This window comes from Salvelinus namaycush, unplaced genomic scaffold (genome assembly GCF_016432855.1).
Source record: "Salvelinus namaycush isolate Seneca unplaced genomic scaffold, SaNama_1.0 Scaffold11, whole genome shotgun sequence".
Taxonomy (NCBI): Eukaryota; Metazoa; Chordata; class Actinopteri; order Salmoniformes; family Salmonidae; genus Salvelinus; species Salvelinus namaycush.
The window spans coordinates 715,789-735,336 of record NW_024057786.1 but is presented as its reverse complement, the minus strand read 5'-3'; the positions used below and the strand labels follow the sequence as shown (position 1 = coordinate 735,336).

The 19,548-nt window shown below is 46.6% G+C and overlaps 3 protein-coding genes across 4 annotated transcripts in view; 1 reads left to right on the top strand and 2 right to left on the bottom strand.

The window, feature by feature from the left end:
* The window catches only part of LOC120035714, a 359,237-nt gene that overhangs the window by 162,224 nt on the left and 177,465 nt on the right, over positions 1-19,548 (bottom strand). The gene's annotated exons all lie outside the window — the stretch shown is intronic.
* The window catches only part of LOC120035716 (tripartite motif-containing protein 16-like), a 213,964-nt gene that overhangs the window by 42,106 nt on the left and 152,310 nt on the right, over positions 1-19,548 (top strand). The window lies entirely within an intron of this gene.
* On the bottom strand, positions 1,802-9,131 carry LOC120035708 (tripartite motif-containing protein 16-like). The gene is made up of 7 exons (XM_038982270.1): positions 8,497-9,131; positions 7,984-8,079; positions 5,003-5,236; positions 4,137-4,296; positions 3,952-4,011; positions 3,470-3,715; positions 1,802-2,302 (listed from the first exon to the last, which is right to left on the bottom strand). The coding sequence occupies exons 1-7, from the start codon at positions 9,091-9,093 to the stop codon at positions 2,004-2,006; spliced, it is 1,692 nt and encodes a 563-aa protein (XP_038838198.1). The 5' UTR covers positions 9,094-9,131; the 3' UTR covers positions 1,802-2,003.

The following is a 19,548-nucleotide window of genomic DNA, read 5'->3' as shown; positions in this document are numbered from 1 at the left end:
GTGTAGAGGTGGCAGGTAGTCTAGTGGTTAGAGCATTGGACTAATAATGGTTGCAACATCAAATCCCTGAGCTGACAAGGCAAAAATCTGTCGTTCTGCCCCTGAACAAGGTAGTTAACCCACTGTTCCCCAGTAGGCCGTCATTGTAAATAAGAATTTGTTCTTAACTGACTTGCCTAGTTAGATAAAAACGTAGCTTACCTCTCATCTAGGTGGCCACCTGTTTGCGCAATTTGTCCAGAAAGACCCGTCTGCAGTCACAGAGTTTTCCACCATTTGCTGGTCCCTTGCAGCCACTCCTGGCAAGCTTGCCATTTATGTTGTGTAAATATTTGCTCAATCATGTTTCTCAGATACCAGAACTTGTGAATTCAAATACACTTTATTACAAAGTAACAAGCCGAGCTTGGCCATGGACCAACTGCCGGACTCAGTCCACTCCTTTTTTACAGTTTCATGCTTATAGAAGTGTCATAGTCCCTCCCCTTTATGCTAATAACCAGATCCCCTCGGCATTACTCCACCATTGTTTCCAAATCTAAGTTCTTTCCTCTAGGCGGGGTTCCCCTCTCCTCTAGGTGGGGTTCCCCTCTCCTCTAGGCGGGGGTTCCCCTCTCCTCTAGGCGGGGGTTCCCCGCTCCTCTAGGCGGGGGTTCCCCGCTCCTCTAGGCGGGGGTTCCCCGCTCCTCTAGGCGGGGGTTCCCCGCTCCTCTAGGCGGGGGTTCCCCGCTCCTCTAGGCGGGGGTTCCCCTCTCCTCTAGGTGGGGTTCCCCTCTCCTCTAGGTGGGGTTCCCCTCTCCTCTAGGTGGGGTTCCCCTCTCCTCTAGGTGGGGTTCCCCTCCCCTCTAGGTGGGGTTCCCCTCTCCTCTAGGTGGGGTTCCCCTCTCCTCTAGGTGGGGTTCCCCTCTCCTCTAGGTGGGGTTCCCCTCTCCTCTATCAATACAGGTACTGTATGTAGAACCATAGTAAAGACCAGTATGGACTATCAATACAGGTACTGTATGTAGAACCATAGTAAAGACCAGTATGGACTATCAATACAGATACTGTATGTAGAACCATAGTAAAGACCAGTATGGACTATTAATACAGGTACTGTATGTAGAACCATAGTAAAGTCCAGTATGGACTATCAATACAGATACTGTATGTAGAACCATAGGAAAGACCAGTATGGACTATCAATACAGGTAACGTATGTAGAACCATAGTAAAGACCAGTATGGACTATCAATACAGATACTGTATGTAGAACCATAGTAAAGACCAGTATGGACTATCAATACAGGTACTGTATGTAGAACCATAGTAAAGACCAGTATGGACTATCAATACAGGTACTGTATGTAGAACCATAGTAAAGCCCAGTATGGACTATCAATACAAAGTGACCATTTAGAATGAGGCCCAGTTCAATGAGAGGAAGTCTTAACAGAACTGGGGGATGACAGACAGGAAGTGGGGGGGGTGGAGATCTAATATATTGTTGTGCCAAACACTAAAGCATGATATTGTAATAAATCTACACCCTATTCCCTACGTAGAACACTACTTTAGACCTGGTCAGAAGCACCGTAGTGCACTACGTAGGGAATAGGGAACCATTTGGAACAGAGACAGTAATTCCCCTGAACATCTTCCTCATCTGGTTTCTTGAACAGCCCTTCACTCCTCCCCTCTTCCTCCCCTCCTCCCTTTTCATTCTATTATATCAGCCACACCACTAGCTCACCTCCACACAATACATTTACAAGTTAAAGACACACCTTGGAATAAATAACAAAGGAAAACTATTACTAGATGAAGTTTAGTGTTTTTTATTATTTCCCATCACCATAAATCATATTTAATCACTGAACAGTAGCAGACCTAACTTCATCTGTTCCTGACTCTGGATAGTGGATTAAAAAGACCATCAATCTCCAATGATATTAAAGTACTATTCTGAACATTACTGATATACTGAGTGGCAAGTCAAGATATCTGCTGATTTTATTGTTTGGTCAATAGCACCACCTGCTGGACAGGTTTAATGTTGCTGGACTGAGCAGTATGGGAGGATGAAAGATGACACATTTAGGGCCGGTTTCCTGGACATCTACATTGAACATACTTTTTAGTCCAGGACTAGGATTAATCTGTGTCTGGGAAACCAGTCCATATAGTTTAGTAGAAAGTAAGTGATACCAGCTTGTAGTGGGCTGACTAGTCCTGAATTGTCCTTTAGTTCCTGGACCATTTTCCATGCAGCTCCAGGTGACAGAGAACACATCAATTAGGACCAACAAGCTGATCAATGATACTGAGGAGAATTACATAGAGACAGAGAACCAACTGAGAAAACATATCAATGGTTCTGAATGACAACCAATATACATCAACACCAGACATCATGATTCATGGAAATGTACAAGATTAAAACATTGCAATTACAAAAATATGAATACATTGAATTTTAATTCATAACATCTTCTGAAGATCAAATCAGTTAAATCATTGTAGATAAAACAGAGCAGAATGAATCATCACATCTGGGGACCATCACCACCAGCATGACTAGTATCTATGTGGACCCTACTACAGTTTAACCAGCTCAGCTATAGACTACACCAGCATGCCTAGTATCTATGTGGACCCTACTACAGTTTAACCAGCTCAGCTATAGACTACACCAGCATGACTAGTATCTATGTGGACCCTACTACAGTTTAACCAGCTCAGCTATAGACTACACCAGCATGACTAGTATCTATGTGGACCCTACTACAGTTTAACCAGCTCAGCTATAGACTACACCAGCATGACTAGTATCTATGTGGACCCTACTACAGTTTAACCAGCTCAGCTATAGACTACACCAGCATGACTAGTATCTATGTGGACCCTACTACAGTTTAACCAGCTCAGCTATAGACTACACCAGCATGACTAGTATCTATGTGGACCCTACTACAGTTTAACCAGCTCAGCTATAGACTACACCAGCATGACTAGTATCTATGTGGACCCTACTACAGTTTAACCAGCTCAGCTATAGACTACACCAGCATGACTAGTATCTATGTGGACCCTACTACAGTTTAACCAGCTCAGCTATAGACTACACCAGCATGACTAGTATCTATGTGGACCCTACTACAGTTTAACCAGCTCAGCTATAGACTACACCAGCATGACTAGTATCTATGTGGACCCTACTACAGTTTAACCAGCTCAGCAGTACCATTGAGCCTAAACCCAGGATAGAGGGTCTGAGTGAATGTGGTCTGGACTCTGTGGAGGAGGGTCATTGTGTCAGAGACACTGTAGAAGGACAGAGTACCTGCCTTGTGATCCAGGTACACTCCTACTCTGGAGGACTGAGGGCCTGATACTTTAGTCTCAACATTATTGTGTCTGAAATAATAACCACCTCTAGAGCACCTTAAACTCCAGGACTTGTTATTGTAGCCAAAAACACCATCATTACCTTCCTCTGTTCTGCTGATGTCTTTATATGAGACTGCTGTAATAACATACCACCCAGTCCACTCCACCTCCCAGTAACAGCGTCCAGACAGACCCTCTCTACACAGAACCTGCAACGTTTTGGTGAATCTGTCTGGATGGTCAGGATATGGTTGGACTTGGTCTGTACGTGTCACTTTTCTGTTCCCTTCAGACAGAGAGAGGTGTGTGCCTGCTGTGTTTGGGTCCAGTGTGAGCTGACAGGAATCTGGGAGAAGAGCAGAGCAGAGACCAATGAGGGGAGTCAGAACAATAAGTTAAGTCAGATACTGTATCTACCCTGTCTTTGATTAGAGCACAGCAGAGATCAAATCAGAGAAATATGAGGAGTCAGATAGATACCCAGTCTTTGATTAGATCTACTATTGCTATATATTTCTAGAGGGATTGTTAGGAGTGTCAGTAAAAAGAGACTGTTAGTTACTTCACAATAAAGAGACTCACATTGTAACAACTGTTCTCTGGTCTTGGGCTCTGGAGGCAGTACAACATCCACTATATTCACTACAGACACACAAACACATTGACAGAGAGAGGGAATGTTATCATCAGACCATATTCCACATGTATATGACTAGTAGGGAACTTTCAATGGTCTAAAGTTGATGTTCTTATTGTTTTCAACACACCTGTAGTGGAGATCTTGGTCCATTCTCCTTTAAGGAAGTCTTCTAGTTTCTCTCTCACTTCAGACACAGTCTTACTCACATCTCCAAAGTACTGAAGAGGACGGACAACGATGCTGGGTAAGTCTGAAGATACACTGATACTGGAGAGAGACTGATAACTCTGGAGAGACAGAGAGGGAGAGGGAGAGAGAGAGGGGGAGAGAGAGAGAGAGAGAGAGAGGACAGAGATAGAGAGAGGGACAGAGAGAGAGGGACAGAGACAGAGAGAGAGAACGAGAGAGAGAGAGGACAGAGATAGAGGGACAGAGAGAGAGGGACAGAGACAGAGAGAGAGAGTCAGAGAGAGAGGGACAGAGAGAGAGACAGAGAGACACGGAGAGAGAGAGAGAGGAACAGAGAGAGAGAGAGAGAGAGAGAGAGAGAGAGAGAGAGAGAGAGGACAGAGATAGAGGGACAGAGAGAGAGGGACAGAGAGAGAGAACGAGAGAGAGAGAGAGAGAGAGAGGACAGAGATAGAGAGAGGGACAGAGACAGAGAGAGAGAGTCAGAGAGAGAGAGTCAGAGAGAGAGAGACAGAGAGAGAGAGACAGAGACAGAGAGAGAGAGTCAGAGAGAGAGAGAGAGAGAGAGAGAGAGAGAGAGAGAGAGAGAGAGAGAGAGAGAGAGAGACAGGGGGAGAGAGACAGAGAGAGAGGGAGAGCGAGGGACAGAAAGAGAGAGAGGGACAGAGAGAGAGAGGGACAGAGAGAGAGGGACAGAGAGAGAGACAGAGGGACAGAGAGACAGACAGGACAACATAATGATTGAGATGAATAGTTTCACATGAAGTTCATTTCATATCACATGTAACAAGACAGTTTAGTTACCTGGAGGAATCGGATGTGATCCTCTGTGTGTGAGAGCTGCTCCAGCTCAGTGCTTCTCTTCCTCAGCTCAGCTATCTCCTGCTTCAGTTGCTCCAGGAGTCCTTCAGCTTGACTCACTTGAGCCTTCTCTTGGGCTCTGATCAGCTCCTTCACCTCAGAGCTCCTTCTCTCAATGGAGCGGATCAGCTCAGTAAAGATCTGATCACTGTCCTCCACTGCTGCCTGTGCAGAGCGCTGTTGAGAGAGAGAGATAGAGAGACAGAGAGAGAGAGAGAGAGAGAGAGAGACAGAGAGAGTGACAGTAGGTACAGTAGCCTCTGCAACTCATTGAGTCAGAACTCTGCTCTCCAGGTCCACCAGGCCTTGTCCCCCCTCCTGGACAGGCAGGTACAGAACACCTCTTGGTCCAGCTCTTCTCTCCTCCCTCCTGGACAGACAGGTACAGAACACCTCTTGGTCCTGCTCTACTCTCCTCCCTCCTGGACAGACAGGTACAGAACACCTCTTGGTCCTGCTCTACTCTCCCCCGTCCTGGACAGACAGGTACAGAACACCTCTTGGTCCTGCTCTACTCTCCTCCCTCCTGGACAGGCAGGTACAGAACACCTCTTGGTCCTGCTCTACTCTCCTCCCTCCTGGACAGACAGGTACAGAACACCTCTTGGTCCTGCTCTACTCTCCTCCCTCCTGGACAGACAGGTACAGAACACCTCTTGGTCCTGCTCTACTCTCCTCCCTCCTGGACAGGCAGGTACAGAACACCTTTTGGTCCTGCTCTAATCTCCTCCCTCCTGGACAGGCAGGTACAGAACACCTCTTGGTCCTGCTCTACTCTCCTCCCTCCTGGACAGACAGGTACAGAACACCTCTTGGTCCTGCTCTACTCTCCTCCCTCCTGGACAGACAGGTACAGAACACCTCTTGGTCCTGCTCTACTCTCCTCCCTCCTGGACAGACAGGTACAGAACACCTCTTGGTCCTGCTCTACTCTCCTCCCTCCTGGACAGACAGGTACAGAACACCTCTTGGTCCTGCTCTACTCTCCTCCCTCCTGGACAGACAGGTACAGAACACCTCTTGGTCCTGCTCTACTCTCCTCCCTCCTGGACAGACAGGTACAGAACACCTCTTGGTCCTGCTCTACTCTCCTCCCTCCTGGACAGACAGGTACAGAACACCTCTTGGTCCTGCTCTACTCTCCTCCCTCCTGGACAGGCAGGTACAGAACACCTCTTGGTCCTGCTCTACTCTCCTCCCTCCTGGACAGACAGGTACAGAACACCTCTTGGTCCTGCTCTACTCTCCCCCCTCCTGGACAGACAGGTACAGAACACCTCTTGGTCCTGCTCTACTCTCCTCCCTCCTGGACAGACAGGTACAGAACACCTCTTGGTCCTGCTCTATAATTTGTGTCATTTATAGCCTGGCACAGATAATAAAACTACATTAAATACAACGTTATCTAGATATCATGTGTGTCATTTATAGCCTGGCACAGATAGTAAAACTACATTAAATACAACGTTATCTAGATATCATCTGTGTCATTTATAGCCTGGCACAGATAGTAAAACTACATTAAATACAACGTTATCTAGATATCATCGCCACATAACTTATGTGGAGTTTAAAAGACACCGTTAACGTTACCGTTAGCTAGCTCACAACGTCTGTTACACTGTAACTTACCGGCAGCCTCACATAAAAACGTATTGGTTAACAAAGCTTTGATTCTGACCAAAGTCTATAGTAGTGAAAAGTCTCTCTCTCTATTGTAACTTACCACAAATTGCCATCATAGCCTATCTACATGAATGTGTCCTGTCAGAGTCTTTTCCTCTCCGTTAACCGTTAGCTAGCAGTCTCGAGCCACAGCTGACGTTGACCACAATGAGCTACAAGTAGGACTGACGTCACTACCGGTGCAGCAGCCTCTGCAGCAGCAGCCTCCCCCGGGTCCTAGTGCCCGCCCGGTAACACGGTTAAGATGCGATGGAACGGTTGACGGGAAAACAACAAATCACAGAGAAAATATAGTGACTGATATATTGAATTGTTTAGGGTAGCTTTAGCTTTGGCTTCAATAAATTCTGAAAATACTTGAAAACCAAAATAAAAAAGAATAGTAGCCCTCCTCAGGAACCACAAAACCCTCACAGACCAACTTCTTCTTCTATGATATAATGACGGTCCGCAAACCAACGTTAAAGGTGCATGGCGCCACCTACTGTGATGGAGTGTGTTCAATCAGGGTTTACACCATTTCTAAATCCTCCTACCTAACTCAGAACTCCTGAGAAAATTAAAAATAGTCCTAGTAACTTCTAATAGACCCTCCCCCATCCCCCAAATCCCTTCCAACCCCCCCCAACCCCGTCCAACCTCAATGACCCTACACTTCAATCTGTCCCTCTCTTCAACATCCTTACAACAATATAACAACACATGCTCCACCGTTTCATTCACCATACCCTCCAGACACAAACCATTCACATGCTGCCAACCAGATGTAAGGACCAGTTCAATGTACAATGTCCTAAACACAATCGAGTAAACACCACCTCTTCCTTCCTAATCTGACCTTTGAATCTTGGTCCACCGACCTTTAGAGGACATATAAATGCCGTCCCTTGTGCTCAGAGTCCCATCTCTTCTGCCACACATCTATCAAAATGTCTCTGATCTTACATTTGGCCTCACCTCTACCCAGTGGAACATTAATATCAATTATATCTTGTTTCAAAGCTCTTTTAGCTAACTGGTCTACAATTTAATTTCCTTCCACACCCGGATGGACTGGGACCCACCAGAATCTCACTACTACACCCATTCTCTCATTTCTCCAGTCTATTCTCTGAAAGGGGTCCAGACAGCCTGTTCCCAACAGTGGGGTTAGTGGGATTAGATAGGGGTCCCTCTCCCTCTCTCTGATTGTAGGAGAGAAGTGAAATGGTGTGTCTCCTCTGGTCAACAATACTCACCTTGAGAGACTCCACAGCCTGTTGGAGGTCCTTCAGCTCCTTCTGTCTCTCCTGGAATCTCTGCTGGACCTTCTGCTGACTCATCCCCAGCTGACTCTGTGGAGAATCACTCTTCAATGAGCTATCAAGCTTTATTAGTCCAGTAGATCAATAGTATAGTAATGTGACATAGGACCCATAGAGAGGAAGGTCTACAATCCTGAGGAAGTCCCTTTACAATATTATATTATGTTGCTATGTTAATGATTATAGTTTTTATGGTGGGCCTACATGTATCAAGGGGTTGAGACTGAACTTTGGACTCATAAAAGGCCATTCAGAATGATAATAGTGTTTGACTTTAGAAATTGGTGATACATTTGGAGAATCTGGGTTAACATATCTATATACTCAAGGTTTGTGTTCATATTTGTGGATCGATTTCATTTGAATGATCTCTTATTCAAACAGATGCTACTGTATCTTTAATTCTTTGTTTATCAGACAGTCACCAACAAGTTGTTCTGGTCTTACCTGTTTCTCAGTCCTCTCTGCTGCAGCTGACACTGTATCATGGCCTTTATGTTCATCCATTGTACACAGATAACAGATACACTGCTGATCGGTACGACAGTAAACCTCCAGCAGTTTGTCATGATGAGAGCAGATCTTCTCCTGTAGTTGTGCGGTGGCTTTGACCAGCTTGTGCTTCTTCAAAGCAGGAAATTCATAGTGAGGTTGGAGGTGAGTCTCACAATAAGAGGCCAGACACGGCAGACAGGACATGAGGGCTTTCTGCTTTCTGGTCCCAGTGCAGAAATCACACGCCACATCTCCAGGTCCAGCATAGCACAGAGCAGGAGGGGGAGCAGCCTGGAGTCCTGTCTTCTTCAGTTTCTCAACCATATCAGCCAACATGTTATTTTTCCTCAGATTAGGCCTTGGAGTGAAGGTCTCTCTGCACTGAGGACAGCTATAGACCCCTTTCAGAACATCCTGATCCCAGCAGCCCTCAATACAGATTCGACAGTAATTGTGTCCACAGGCAGTAGTGACCGGCTCCTTCAGTAGGTCCAGACAGACAGAACAACAGAACTGGTCCTGGTCCAGAAGATCTCCCTGTTGAGCCATTTTGACGGTTGTTCACTCTCACACAGACAGACGACACAGAGACTCAGATCAGTTTCGTTTCCACAGAAGAGAGTTTGTGGGAGGGGGAGGGACTTCCTGGTTCTGCCAGAGGGGTGGGGTAAGAAGGAGGGAGGGGTTAGAGGAATGGAGGAAGAGAGAGAGGAACTGCATGCAACAGCAAGAGGGAGACAAATAGTTTTGTTCCAAGGTTAGAGCCCTTAACATGGAACAAATGACATAATGAATCTTAAAATGTGAGTTGTTAGAATATCTGAAGGGTAACAGTTTCTATGAAGTATGTATCATTATTTTAATGACCTTTATAATGCCTTATAATACACCTATGTGTTGTAATTAATCAATAAGGCCTGAGGAGGTGTGGTATATGGTTAATATACAGTACCACGGATAAGGACTGAGGAGGTGTGGTATATGGTTAATATACAGTACCACGGATAAGGCCTGAGGAGGTGTGGTATATGGTTAATATACAGCACCACGGATAAGGACATAGGAGGTGTGGTATATGGTTAATATACAGCACCACGGATAAGGCCTGAAGAGGTGTGGTATATGGTTAATATACAGTAACACAGATAAGGACTGAGGAGGTGTGGTATATGGTTAATATACAGCACCACGGATAAGGACTGAGGAGGTGTGGTATATGGTTAATATACAGCACCACGGATAAGGCCTGAGGAGGTGTGGTATATGGTTAATATACAGCACCACGGATTAGGCCTGAGGAGGTGTGGTATATGGTTAATATACAGTACCACGGATAAGGCCTGAGGAGGTGTGGTATATGGTTAATATACAGCACCACGGATAAGGACTGTTCTTAGACAAGACACAACGCGGATTGAGAATTATCTAACACTTTCAATAATACAATCAAATCAATTGTTATTGGTCACATACACATATTTATCAGATGTTTCACCCAAAGACGATTGTGACAGAATCACCCACCTAAATCGTACCAAGCAGCGTGAAAGGAGGGAACAGCGCTTTGTGGAGGAATGGACCAGGGAAAAAGATGAGTGGAGAACAACCTGGGAAGAGATAGACAGGTGGGCGATCGATCCAGAGAAAGTGCCGGAGCAATGAATTTGAGCAATTTTCAATGAATAGCAAAATCACAAGAATGGCTTCAGATCATAAGGGAGCAAGGGTCTTTAAATTAAAGATAAAGACACACACACACACACGCCACGCACACAGCGATGCAGGAAAGATTATCTCCATTTAGGAACCATTAGGCTGTTTTTAGACCTCTAGGATGAAGAGAAAAGAATGTCTCTCGCTGAGAAAATGAGTGTGTGTGTGTGTGTGTGTGTGTGTGTGTGTGTGTGTGCGTCTGTGTGTGTGCATGCCTGGGATTCGCTGGAGCAGTGCGAGGAGGGTTACAGGATTATGGAGTTGGAGAAAGGAGCACGACGGCGCGGTAGGAAGCCCTCGAGGAAACCCCAAAAGTTTCTTGGGGAGGGGCACATGGGGAGTGTGGCGAGTTCAGATAGGAGACCTGCGCCAACTTCCCGTGCTTACCGCGAGGAGCCGAAGAAGGAACCAGAGCCAGTCGGGCTGATATTGGAGGTGAGCAATGGGAATGATACAGAGACTGTGAAGGATTTAATGGGGAGTTTGGAGGAGAGTGAAATGAGGGAGCTGCTGTGTTGGTGCGTGAGGCACAACATCCACCCGACAGAGCGTGTGCGGGATGTGATGTTACCTGAGTCAGCTCTCCATGCTCGTCCTGAGGTGCGTGCTAACCGTCTGGGAATGACAGTACCAGTCCCACGAACCAGGCCTCCTGTGCGCCTCCCTAGTCCTGCACCTCCTGTAGCAGCCCCACGTACTAACTCTCCTGTGGCAGCCCCTCGTACCAGTCCTCCAATTCCGGCACCATGCACCAAGCCTCCTGTGCTTCTCCAGAGCCCTGTGCGCCCTGTTCCTGCTCCCCGCACTAGCCTTCAGGTGCGTGTCCCCAGCCCGGTACCACCAGTTCCGGCACCACGTACCAGGCCTATAGTGCGCCTCGGCAGTCCAGTACGCCCTGTTCCTCTTCCTCGCACTCGCCCTGAGGTGCGTGTCCTTAGCCCGGTACCACCAGGTCCGGCACCACGCACCAGGCCTACTGTGCGCCTCAGCCGGCCAGAGTCTGCCGTCTGCCCAGCGACGTCTGCGCTGTCCGTCTGCCCAGCGCCTTTTGAGCTGCCTGCCTGCCCAGCGCCATCTGAGCTGCCTGCCGGCCCAGCGCCATCTGAGCTCCCTGCCTGCCCAGCGCCATCTGAGCTGCCTGCCTACCCAGCGCCATCTGAGCCGCCCGTCTGTCCCGAGCCGTCAGAGCCGCCCGTCTGTCCCGAGCCGTCAGAGCCGCCCGTCTGTCCCGAGCCGTCAGAGCCGTCCGTCAGTCAGGAGCCGCCAGAGCCGTCCGTCAGTCAGGAGCCGCCAGAGCCGCCCGCCAGTCAGGAGCCGCCAGAGCCGCCCGCCAGTCAGGAGCCGCCAGAGCCGCCCGCCAGTCAGGAGCCGCCAGAGCCGCCCGCCAGTCAGGAGCCGCCAGAGCCGCCCGCCAGTCATGAGCTGCCTGAGCCGCCCGCCAGTCATGAGCTGCCCACCAGTCATGAGCTGCCCACCAGTCATGAGCTGCCCTCCAGTCATGAGCTGCCCTCCAGTCATGAGCTGCCCTCCAGTCATGAGCTGCCTTCCAGTCATGAGCTGCCCTCCAGTCATGAGCTGCCCTCCAGTCATGAGCTGCCCCTCAGTCCAGAGTTGCCCCTCAGTCCAGAGTTGCCCCTCAGTCCAGAGTTGCCCCTCAGTCCGGAGCTACCACTCAGTCCGGAGCTGCCCCTCCGTCCAGTGGCGCCCTCTACGATGATTTTCAGTCCGGGACTCGCTGCAAGGGTCCTCGTTCCTGGGAGGCTACCTAAGCAGGTATTGACTATGGTGGAGTGGGGTCCACGTCCCGCACCCAAGCCACCGCCCCCTTCTGTGTCAGGTTTTGCGGCCAGAGTCCGCACCTTTGGGGGGGGGGGGGGGGGGGGGTACTGTCACGCCCTGGCCTTAGTTATCTTTGTTTTCTTTATTATTTGAGTTAGGTCAGGGTGTGACATGGGGGATGTTTGTGTGTTTTTGTCTAGTCTAGGGTGTTTGTATTGTCTAGGGGGTTTTGTAGAGTTCATGGGGTTGTGTTCAGTGTAGGTGTTTATGTAAGTCTATGGTTGCCTTGATTGGTTCTCAATTAGAGACAGCTGTCTATCATTGTCTCTGATTGGGAGCCATATTTAGGCAGCCATAGGCATTAGGTAGGTTGTGGGTAATTGTCTATGTCTATGTTGCATGTTAGCACTTAGTTTGTATAGCTTCACGTTTGTTGTTTTTTAGTTTGTAAAAGTGTTTGTTTCGTCTTCATTTTATTAAAGAAGATGTATTGCTATCACGCTGCGCCTTGGTCCTCACTTTCACCTAACGACGATCGTGACAATTACTATGGTCTCTGAGGGTCTTGGTGAGTTCTAACATGTTACTGTGTCTCCATGATGTGATTACTAGGGTCTTGGTGGGTACTAACATGTTACTGTGTCTCCATGATGTGATTACTATGGTCTCTGAGGGTCTTGGTGGGTTGTAACATGTTACTGTGTCTCCATGATGTGATTACTATGGTCTCTGAGGGTCTTGGTGGGTACTAACATGTTACTGTGTCTCCATGATGTGATTACTATGGTCTCTGAGGGTCTTGGTGGGTACTAACATGTTACTGTGTCTCCATGATGTGATTACTATGGTCTCTGTGTTTGATTAGTTTCAGCATCAAGGCTGAGAGCATGTATCCATTGTAAAGGGTGTCCTGCTCTTTGATCAGACCACTTGGTCAGACTTGATGGTTGTAACATCATCAATAGTCCTGCTCTTACTTCTACATTTATATTTAGTTCATTTACCAGATGCTCTTATCACACCATAGTGCTGATACCAATGTTGTCATTTACCAGATGCTCTTATCACACCATAGTGCTGATACCAATGTTGTCATTTAGCAGACAGTCTTATCACACCATAGTGCTGATACCAATGTTGTCATTTAGCAGACAGTCTTATCACACCATAGTACTATCATACTGCTGATACCAATGTTGTCATTTAGCAGACAGTCTTATCACACCATAGTACTATCATACTGCTGATACCAGTGCAGGGTGAAAGGGGGACCACAAGATGTGAACCGCTGTAATAAATGGTAAAGAAAAGTAGTTAGTGTCTGTGTGGTCTAAGGCACTGCATCGCTGTGCTACTAGAGATTCTGGGTTTGAGTCCAGGCTCTGTCGCAGCCGGCAGCGATGGGGAGACCCATGGGGCGGTGCACAATTTGCCCAGCGTTGTCCGGGTTAGGCGAGGGTTTGGCCGGCAGGGATGTTCTTGTGCCAATGCGCACGAGCGACTCCTGTGGCGGGCCTGGCGCACGCTGACACGGTCACCAGGTGTACGATGTTTCCTCTGACACATTGGTGCGGCTGGCTTCCGGGTTAAGTGGGTATTGTGTCAAGAAGCAGTGCGGCTTGGTTGGGTCGTGTTTCGGAGGACGCACAGCTCTCGACTTTCGCTTCTCCAGAGTCCTTACAGGAGTTGCAGCGACGAGACAAGATTGTAACCAATTGGAAACCAGGAAAAAAGGGTTAAAAATAAAAGTATTTGGGATTTTTTTTTAAAATACAAAATACATTAGAGTGCAGTTCAGCCCAGTGTAATTCAAACGACAAAATACCCAGAAGTAATTAAAATATATATTTAAAATACATTTAACATAAGTACTGACCAGCTCTGTCTACTACCCAACACCCCCCCAGTCCAGTAGAAGCCACTCCCTGTCCTCTGGTGTAGAGTTCCATGAAACAGAAAGTAATCTTTCACACTGCCATTGCTTAACCTACGGGAGAGAGCACCAAAATGGCAGAGAATCAGGAACTGTTCTGTTGCTCCATCTGTCTGGGTCAACTGAAGGATCCGGTGACTACTGCCTGTGGACACAGTTACTGTATGGGCTGTATTAAAGAAAGCTGGGATCAGGATCGCCTGAAAGGTGTCTACAGCTGTCCACAGTGCAGACAGACCTTTATCCCAAGGCCTGTTCTGAAGAGAAACATTGTGCTGGCTGAAGTGGTGGAGAAACACCGCTATGCTGGACCTGGAGATGTGGCGTGTGATGTCTGCACTGGGACCAGAAAGCAGAAAGCCCTCATGTCCTGTCTGGTGTGTCTGGCCTCTTACTGTGAGACTCACCTCCAATCTCACTATGAATTTCCTGCTTTCAAGAAGCACAAGCTGGTCAAAGCCACCGCACAACTACAGGAGAAGATCTGCTCTCATCATGACAAACTGCTGGAGGTTTACTGTCATACCGATCAGCAGTGTATCTGTTATCTGTGTACAATGGATGAACACAAAGGCCATGATACAGTGTCAGCTGCAGCAGAGAGGACTGAGAAACAGGTAAGACCAGAACAACTTGTTGGTTACTGTCTGATAAACATACCTTTATTTAACTAGGCAAGTTGGTTAAGAACACATTCTTATTTACAATGACAGCCTACCAGGGAACAGCAGGTTAACTGTCTTGTTCAGGGGAGGAACAACAGATATTTACCTTGTCAGCTCGGGGATTCGATCCAGCAACCTTTCGGTTACTGTCCCAACGCTCTAACCACTAGGCTACCTGCCAAACCGATGACGGCCTACTACCGGCCTAACCCTAACTCAGACAATGCTGGGCCAATTGTGCGCCACCCTATGGAATGCCCAATCACGGCCGGTTGTGATACAGCCTGGAATCAAACCAGGGTCTGAAGTGATGCTTCTAGCACTGAGATGCAGTGCCTTAGATCACTGTGCCACTCGGGAGATATGATAACCCAGATTCTCCAAATGTATCACATTTTCTAAAGTCCAACACATTATCAGTTGTTATCAAACACCCAATCAGCTCCCTGATTTGTGTTCTGTTAAAACTATAATAATTCACATCAAATTTCATGTTATTGGTCACAAATATTTAGCAGATGTTATTGAGGGTGTAGCGAAAGGCTTGTGTTCCTAGCTCCAGCAGTAATATCTAACAATTCAAAGCAATAAACACAAATCTAAAGGTAAAAGATTCGAATTAAGAAATATTTCAATTTTAGATAGAGCTGTCGGAGTGGCATTGACTAAAATATAGTAGAATCACATACCAACATTCTAATATAATTTCACACAGTCACTATCTCAACATTTTAATCCCTATCTTCTATGGGCCCAATGTCATATTACTATAATATTGATCTACTGGACTAATAAAGCTTGATAGCTCATTGAAGAGTGATTCTCCACAGAGGCAGCTGGGGATGAGTCAGCAGAAGGTCCAGCAGAGATTCCAGGAGAGAGAGAAGGAGCTGAAGGAGCTCCAACAGGCTGTGGAGTCTCTCAAGGTGAGTATTGTTGACCAGAGGAGACACACCATTTCACTTCTCTTCTCCAATCAGAGAGAGGGAGAGGGGCCCCTCTCCAATCCCACTGACCCCACTTTTGAGAACAGGCTGTCTGGACCCCTTTCAGAGAATAGACTGTTTAATGTAACCAACGGGATATGAACCCAGGTCTACCGTGGGAGAAACCAACATCTTGACCATTACACCAAGAGGACATTCCCTATTGGACCGACACTGATTTAGAAGTAGCAGGCGGGGCTACCTCATCACATAACCATGAGTAACCATGACTGACTCATGTCCCCTATACATTAACATGGAGCTCTCTCTCAATTCAATTCAAACCGACTCATATTACAGTCATGTTGCAGCAGTTTGTAGGAGGGAGATTCCAAGATGTGGGAAGTGTGCAGGAGGTCATGGGATAGAGGATTGTGTAGTTTCAGTGGATAAAGTTGTGTGTGTAGACTGTAGGGGTGCCCATGTTGCTGGGGATCAGAAGTGTCTGGTGAGAGAGAGGCAGGTTGAGGTGACTAGAGTCAGAGTAGTGCAGAAGGTGTCGTATGCTGAGGCAGTGAAGAAAGTAGAGGAGGATGGGTCAAGGGTGATGGATCCTGAGAGGATCCCTGTGAGTAGTAGATCTGTGCAGCACAGAGGGAAAGGCCAACGAGTGATATATGCTTCAGTAAGGTTGGCTTCTTAGCGTTCATAGCAATGGTTATCCACTGTACCACAGAAATGGAATGTAAATCACAGACAATAGATGTTGTGGTGGCAGCTGCAGAGAAGTATTTGGTCATACGAGATTTGACTTCAGAAGAGTTCCAGGGTGTGTTTAGTGGTGGTGTCCCGTCCTCCCAGGTCGTTGGCATGGTGCAGGAGCAGATAGGGTCAAAGTAGTGGAATGGGGTAGTGGGTTTTTAATGAGTGTAGGGTTAGTTGGCATGGTGCAGGAGCAGATAGGGTCAAAGTAGTGGAATGGGGTAGTGGGTTTTTAACGATTGTAGGGTTAGTTGGAATGGTGTTACTTAGTATTATCATAATTTCCCCTTTTCCCATTTTGTGTCACAAAGTAAAATAGATTCATATTATAGTCCAGTTGGGGGCGGTAATGCAACATATTGGATGCCAACCACCGTTAAACTCCAAAGAAGAAGAAACGTTATATTATGTCTATGTACAGTGTTGTAACGATGTCTCTCTCTCTCTCATTCCATCACTTTTGTGGTAGTTGGTTGTGTGGGTCTCTGGTTATGAATGGGGTGCTGACAGACAATCGTTGATGGATATTTATAGAGCTCTGATCAGGACAACAACTGATTACAGGTGTATAGTTTATGGAACAGCAGCAAAGACTTGTCTTCAGAAGCTGGACAGAATCCAGTATATAGCTTTAAGGATATGTATTGGTGCATTTAAATCAACATCTGTATGTGTCTTACTAGTGGAGGAAGGTGAGATGCCTTTGGATATACGGCGTAATAAATTGTCATTAGCTTATTGGGTTGAAAGGCTGTGAGGTTGAGCATCCCACTGCTACTGTTCTAGATGACTGTTGGGAATATACTAGTAGACAAGGCAGTGGTTTTGGTTGGACAGTTGGAAAGCTTGCTGATGAGAGTGGTTTGAGGGAGTTGGAGGTTGGCCCTTCTGTGGTGATAGGGGATGTTCCTCCATGGTTACTCCCAGATCCTGTTGTTGATCTAACCCTGGTAGACAAAAGGAAATTATTGGTCAGAAGTCAGTGATGAAGGGAAACTGGTTGACAATTACATTGGTAGAAGTTTCTATGCTTTTTGACCTCTTTTCCCAGATGGATCCAAGGACCCAGATAGTGGGCACACAGGAGCAGGCGTTTACATTCCTGAATTTGATGTGCAGATATGTAGAAGACTAACAGATGAACTGTCAGTACCCTCAGTTGAACTGTTGGTGATAATAGTTGCCCTCCAATGGGTGGAGGACGTACAACCTGTTAGAATTATAGGATGCTCATATTCTCTGTCTGTATTGAATAGTTTATCATCTGGTAAATCTAGTAGGAGTGACCTACTAAATCAAATCAAATTGTATTTGTCACATGCACCGAATACAACAGGTGTAGTAGACCTTACAGTGAAAATGCTGAATACAACAGGTGTAGTAGACCTTACAGTGAAAATGCTGAATACAACAGGTGTAGTAGACCTTACTGTGAAATGCTGAATACAACAGGTGTAGACCTCACAGTGAAATGCTGAATACAACAGGTGTAGACCAAACAGTGAAATGCTGAATACAACAGGTGTAGACCTTACAGTGAAATGCTGAATACAACAGGTGTAGACCTTACAGTGAAATGCTGAATACAACAGGTGTAGACCTCACAGTGAAATGCTGAATACAACAGGTGTAGTAGACCTTACAGTGAAATGCTGAATACAACAGGTGTAGTAGACCTTACAGTGAAATGCTGAATACAACAGGTGTAGTAGACCTCACAGTGAAATGCTGAATACAACAGGTGTAGACCTTACAGTGAAATGCTGAATACAACAGGTGTAGTAGACCTTACAGTGAAATGCTGAATACAACAGGTGTAGACCTTACAGTGAAATGCTGAATACAACAGGTGTAGACCTCACAGTGAAATGCTGAATACAACAGGTGTAGACCAAACAGTGAAATGCTGAATACAACAGGTGTAGACCTTACAGTGAAATGCTGAATACAACAGGTGTAGTAGACCTCACAGTGAAATGCTGAATACAACAGGTGTAGTAGACCTTACAGTGAAATGCTGAATACAACAGGTGTAGACCTCACAGTGAAATGCTGAATACAACAGGTGTAGACCAAACAGTGAAATGCTGAATACAGCAGGTGTAGACCTTACAGTGAAATGCTTACTTAAGAGCCCCTAACCAACAATGCAGTTAAAAAAAATACGGATAAGAATAAGAAATAAAATTAACAAGGTATTAAAGAGCAGCAGCAAAATAACAATAGTGAGACTATATACAGGGCGTACCGGTACAGAGTCAATGTGGAGGCTATATACAGGGGGTACCGGTACAGAGTCAATGTGGAGGCTATATACAGGGGGTACCGGTACAGAGTCAATGTGGAGGCTATATACAGGGGGTACCGGTACAGAGTCAATGTGGAGGCTATATACAGGGAGTACCGGTACAGAGTCAATGTGGAGACTATATACAGGGGGTACCGGTACAGAGTCAATGTGGAGGCTATATACAGGGGGTACTGGTACAGAGTCAATGTGGAGGCTATATACAGGGGGTACTGGTACAGAGTCAATGTGGAGGCTATATACAGGGGGTACCGGTACAGAGTCAATATGGAGGCTATATACAGGGTGTACCGGTACAGAGTCAATGTGGAGGCTATATACAGGGGGTACCGGTACAGAGTCAATGTGCTGGGGCACTGGTTAGTTGAGGTAGTATGTACATGTAGGTAGAGTTATTAAAGTGACTATGCATAGATGATAACAACAGAGAGTAGCAGCAGTGTAAAAGAGGGAGGGGGGGGGGGGCAATACAAATAGTCTGGGTAGCCATTTGATTAGATGTTCAGGAGTCTTATGGCTTGGGAGTAGAAGCTGTTTAGATACCTCTTGAACCTAGACTTGGTGCTCCGGTACCTCTTGCCGTGCAGTAGCAGAGAGAACAGTCTATGACTAGGGTGGCTGGAGACTTTGACAATTTTTAGGGCCTTCCTCTGACACCGCCTGGTATAGAGGTCCTGGATGGCAGGAGGCTTGGCCCCAGTGATGTACTGGGCCATTCGCACTACCCTCTGTAGTGCCTTGTAGTCGGAGGCCAAGCAGCTGCCATACTATTGGAGGTATTAATGTTATTATGGAGAATTGAGAGAATGGGTGTAGTAGTGAGATTCTGCTGGGTCCCAGCACATTCAGGTGTGGAAGGAAATTAAATTGTAGACCAGTTATCTAAAAGAGCTTTGAAACAAGATATAATTGATATGA

Excerpts from the sequence above, each read along its gene's own strand:
- LOC120035708 (XM_038982270.1), bottom strand. The coding sequence starts at position 9,093 with ATGGCTCAACAGGGAGATCTTCTGGACCAGGACCAGTTCTGTTGTTCT. Across the intron at positions 5,237-7,983 it reads AGGCTGTGGAGTCTCTCAAG|CGCTCTGCACAGGCAGCAGT; the intron begins GTGAGTATTGTT and ends CTCTCTCAACAG. Across the intron at positions 4,297-5,002 it reads ATCACATCCGATTCCTCCAG|AGTTATCAGTCTCTCTCCAG; the intron begins GTAACTAAACTG and ends CTGTCTCTCCAG.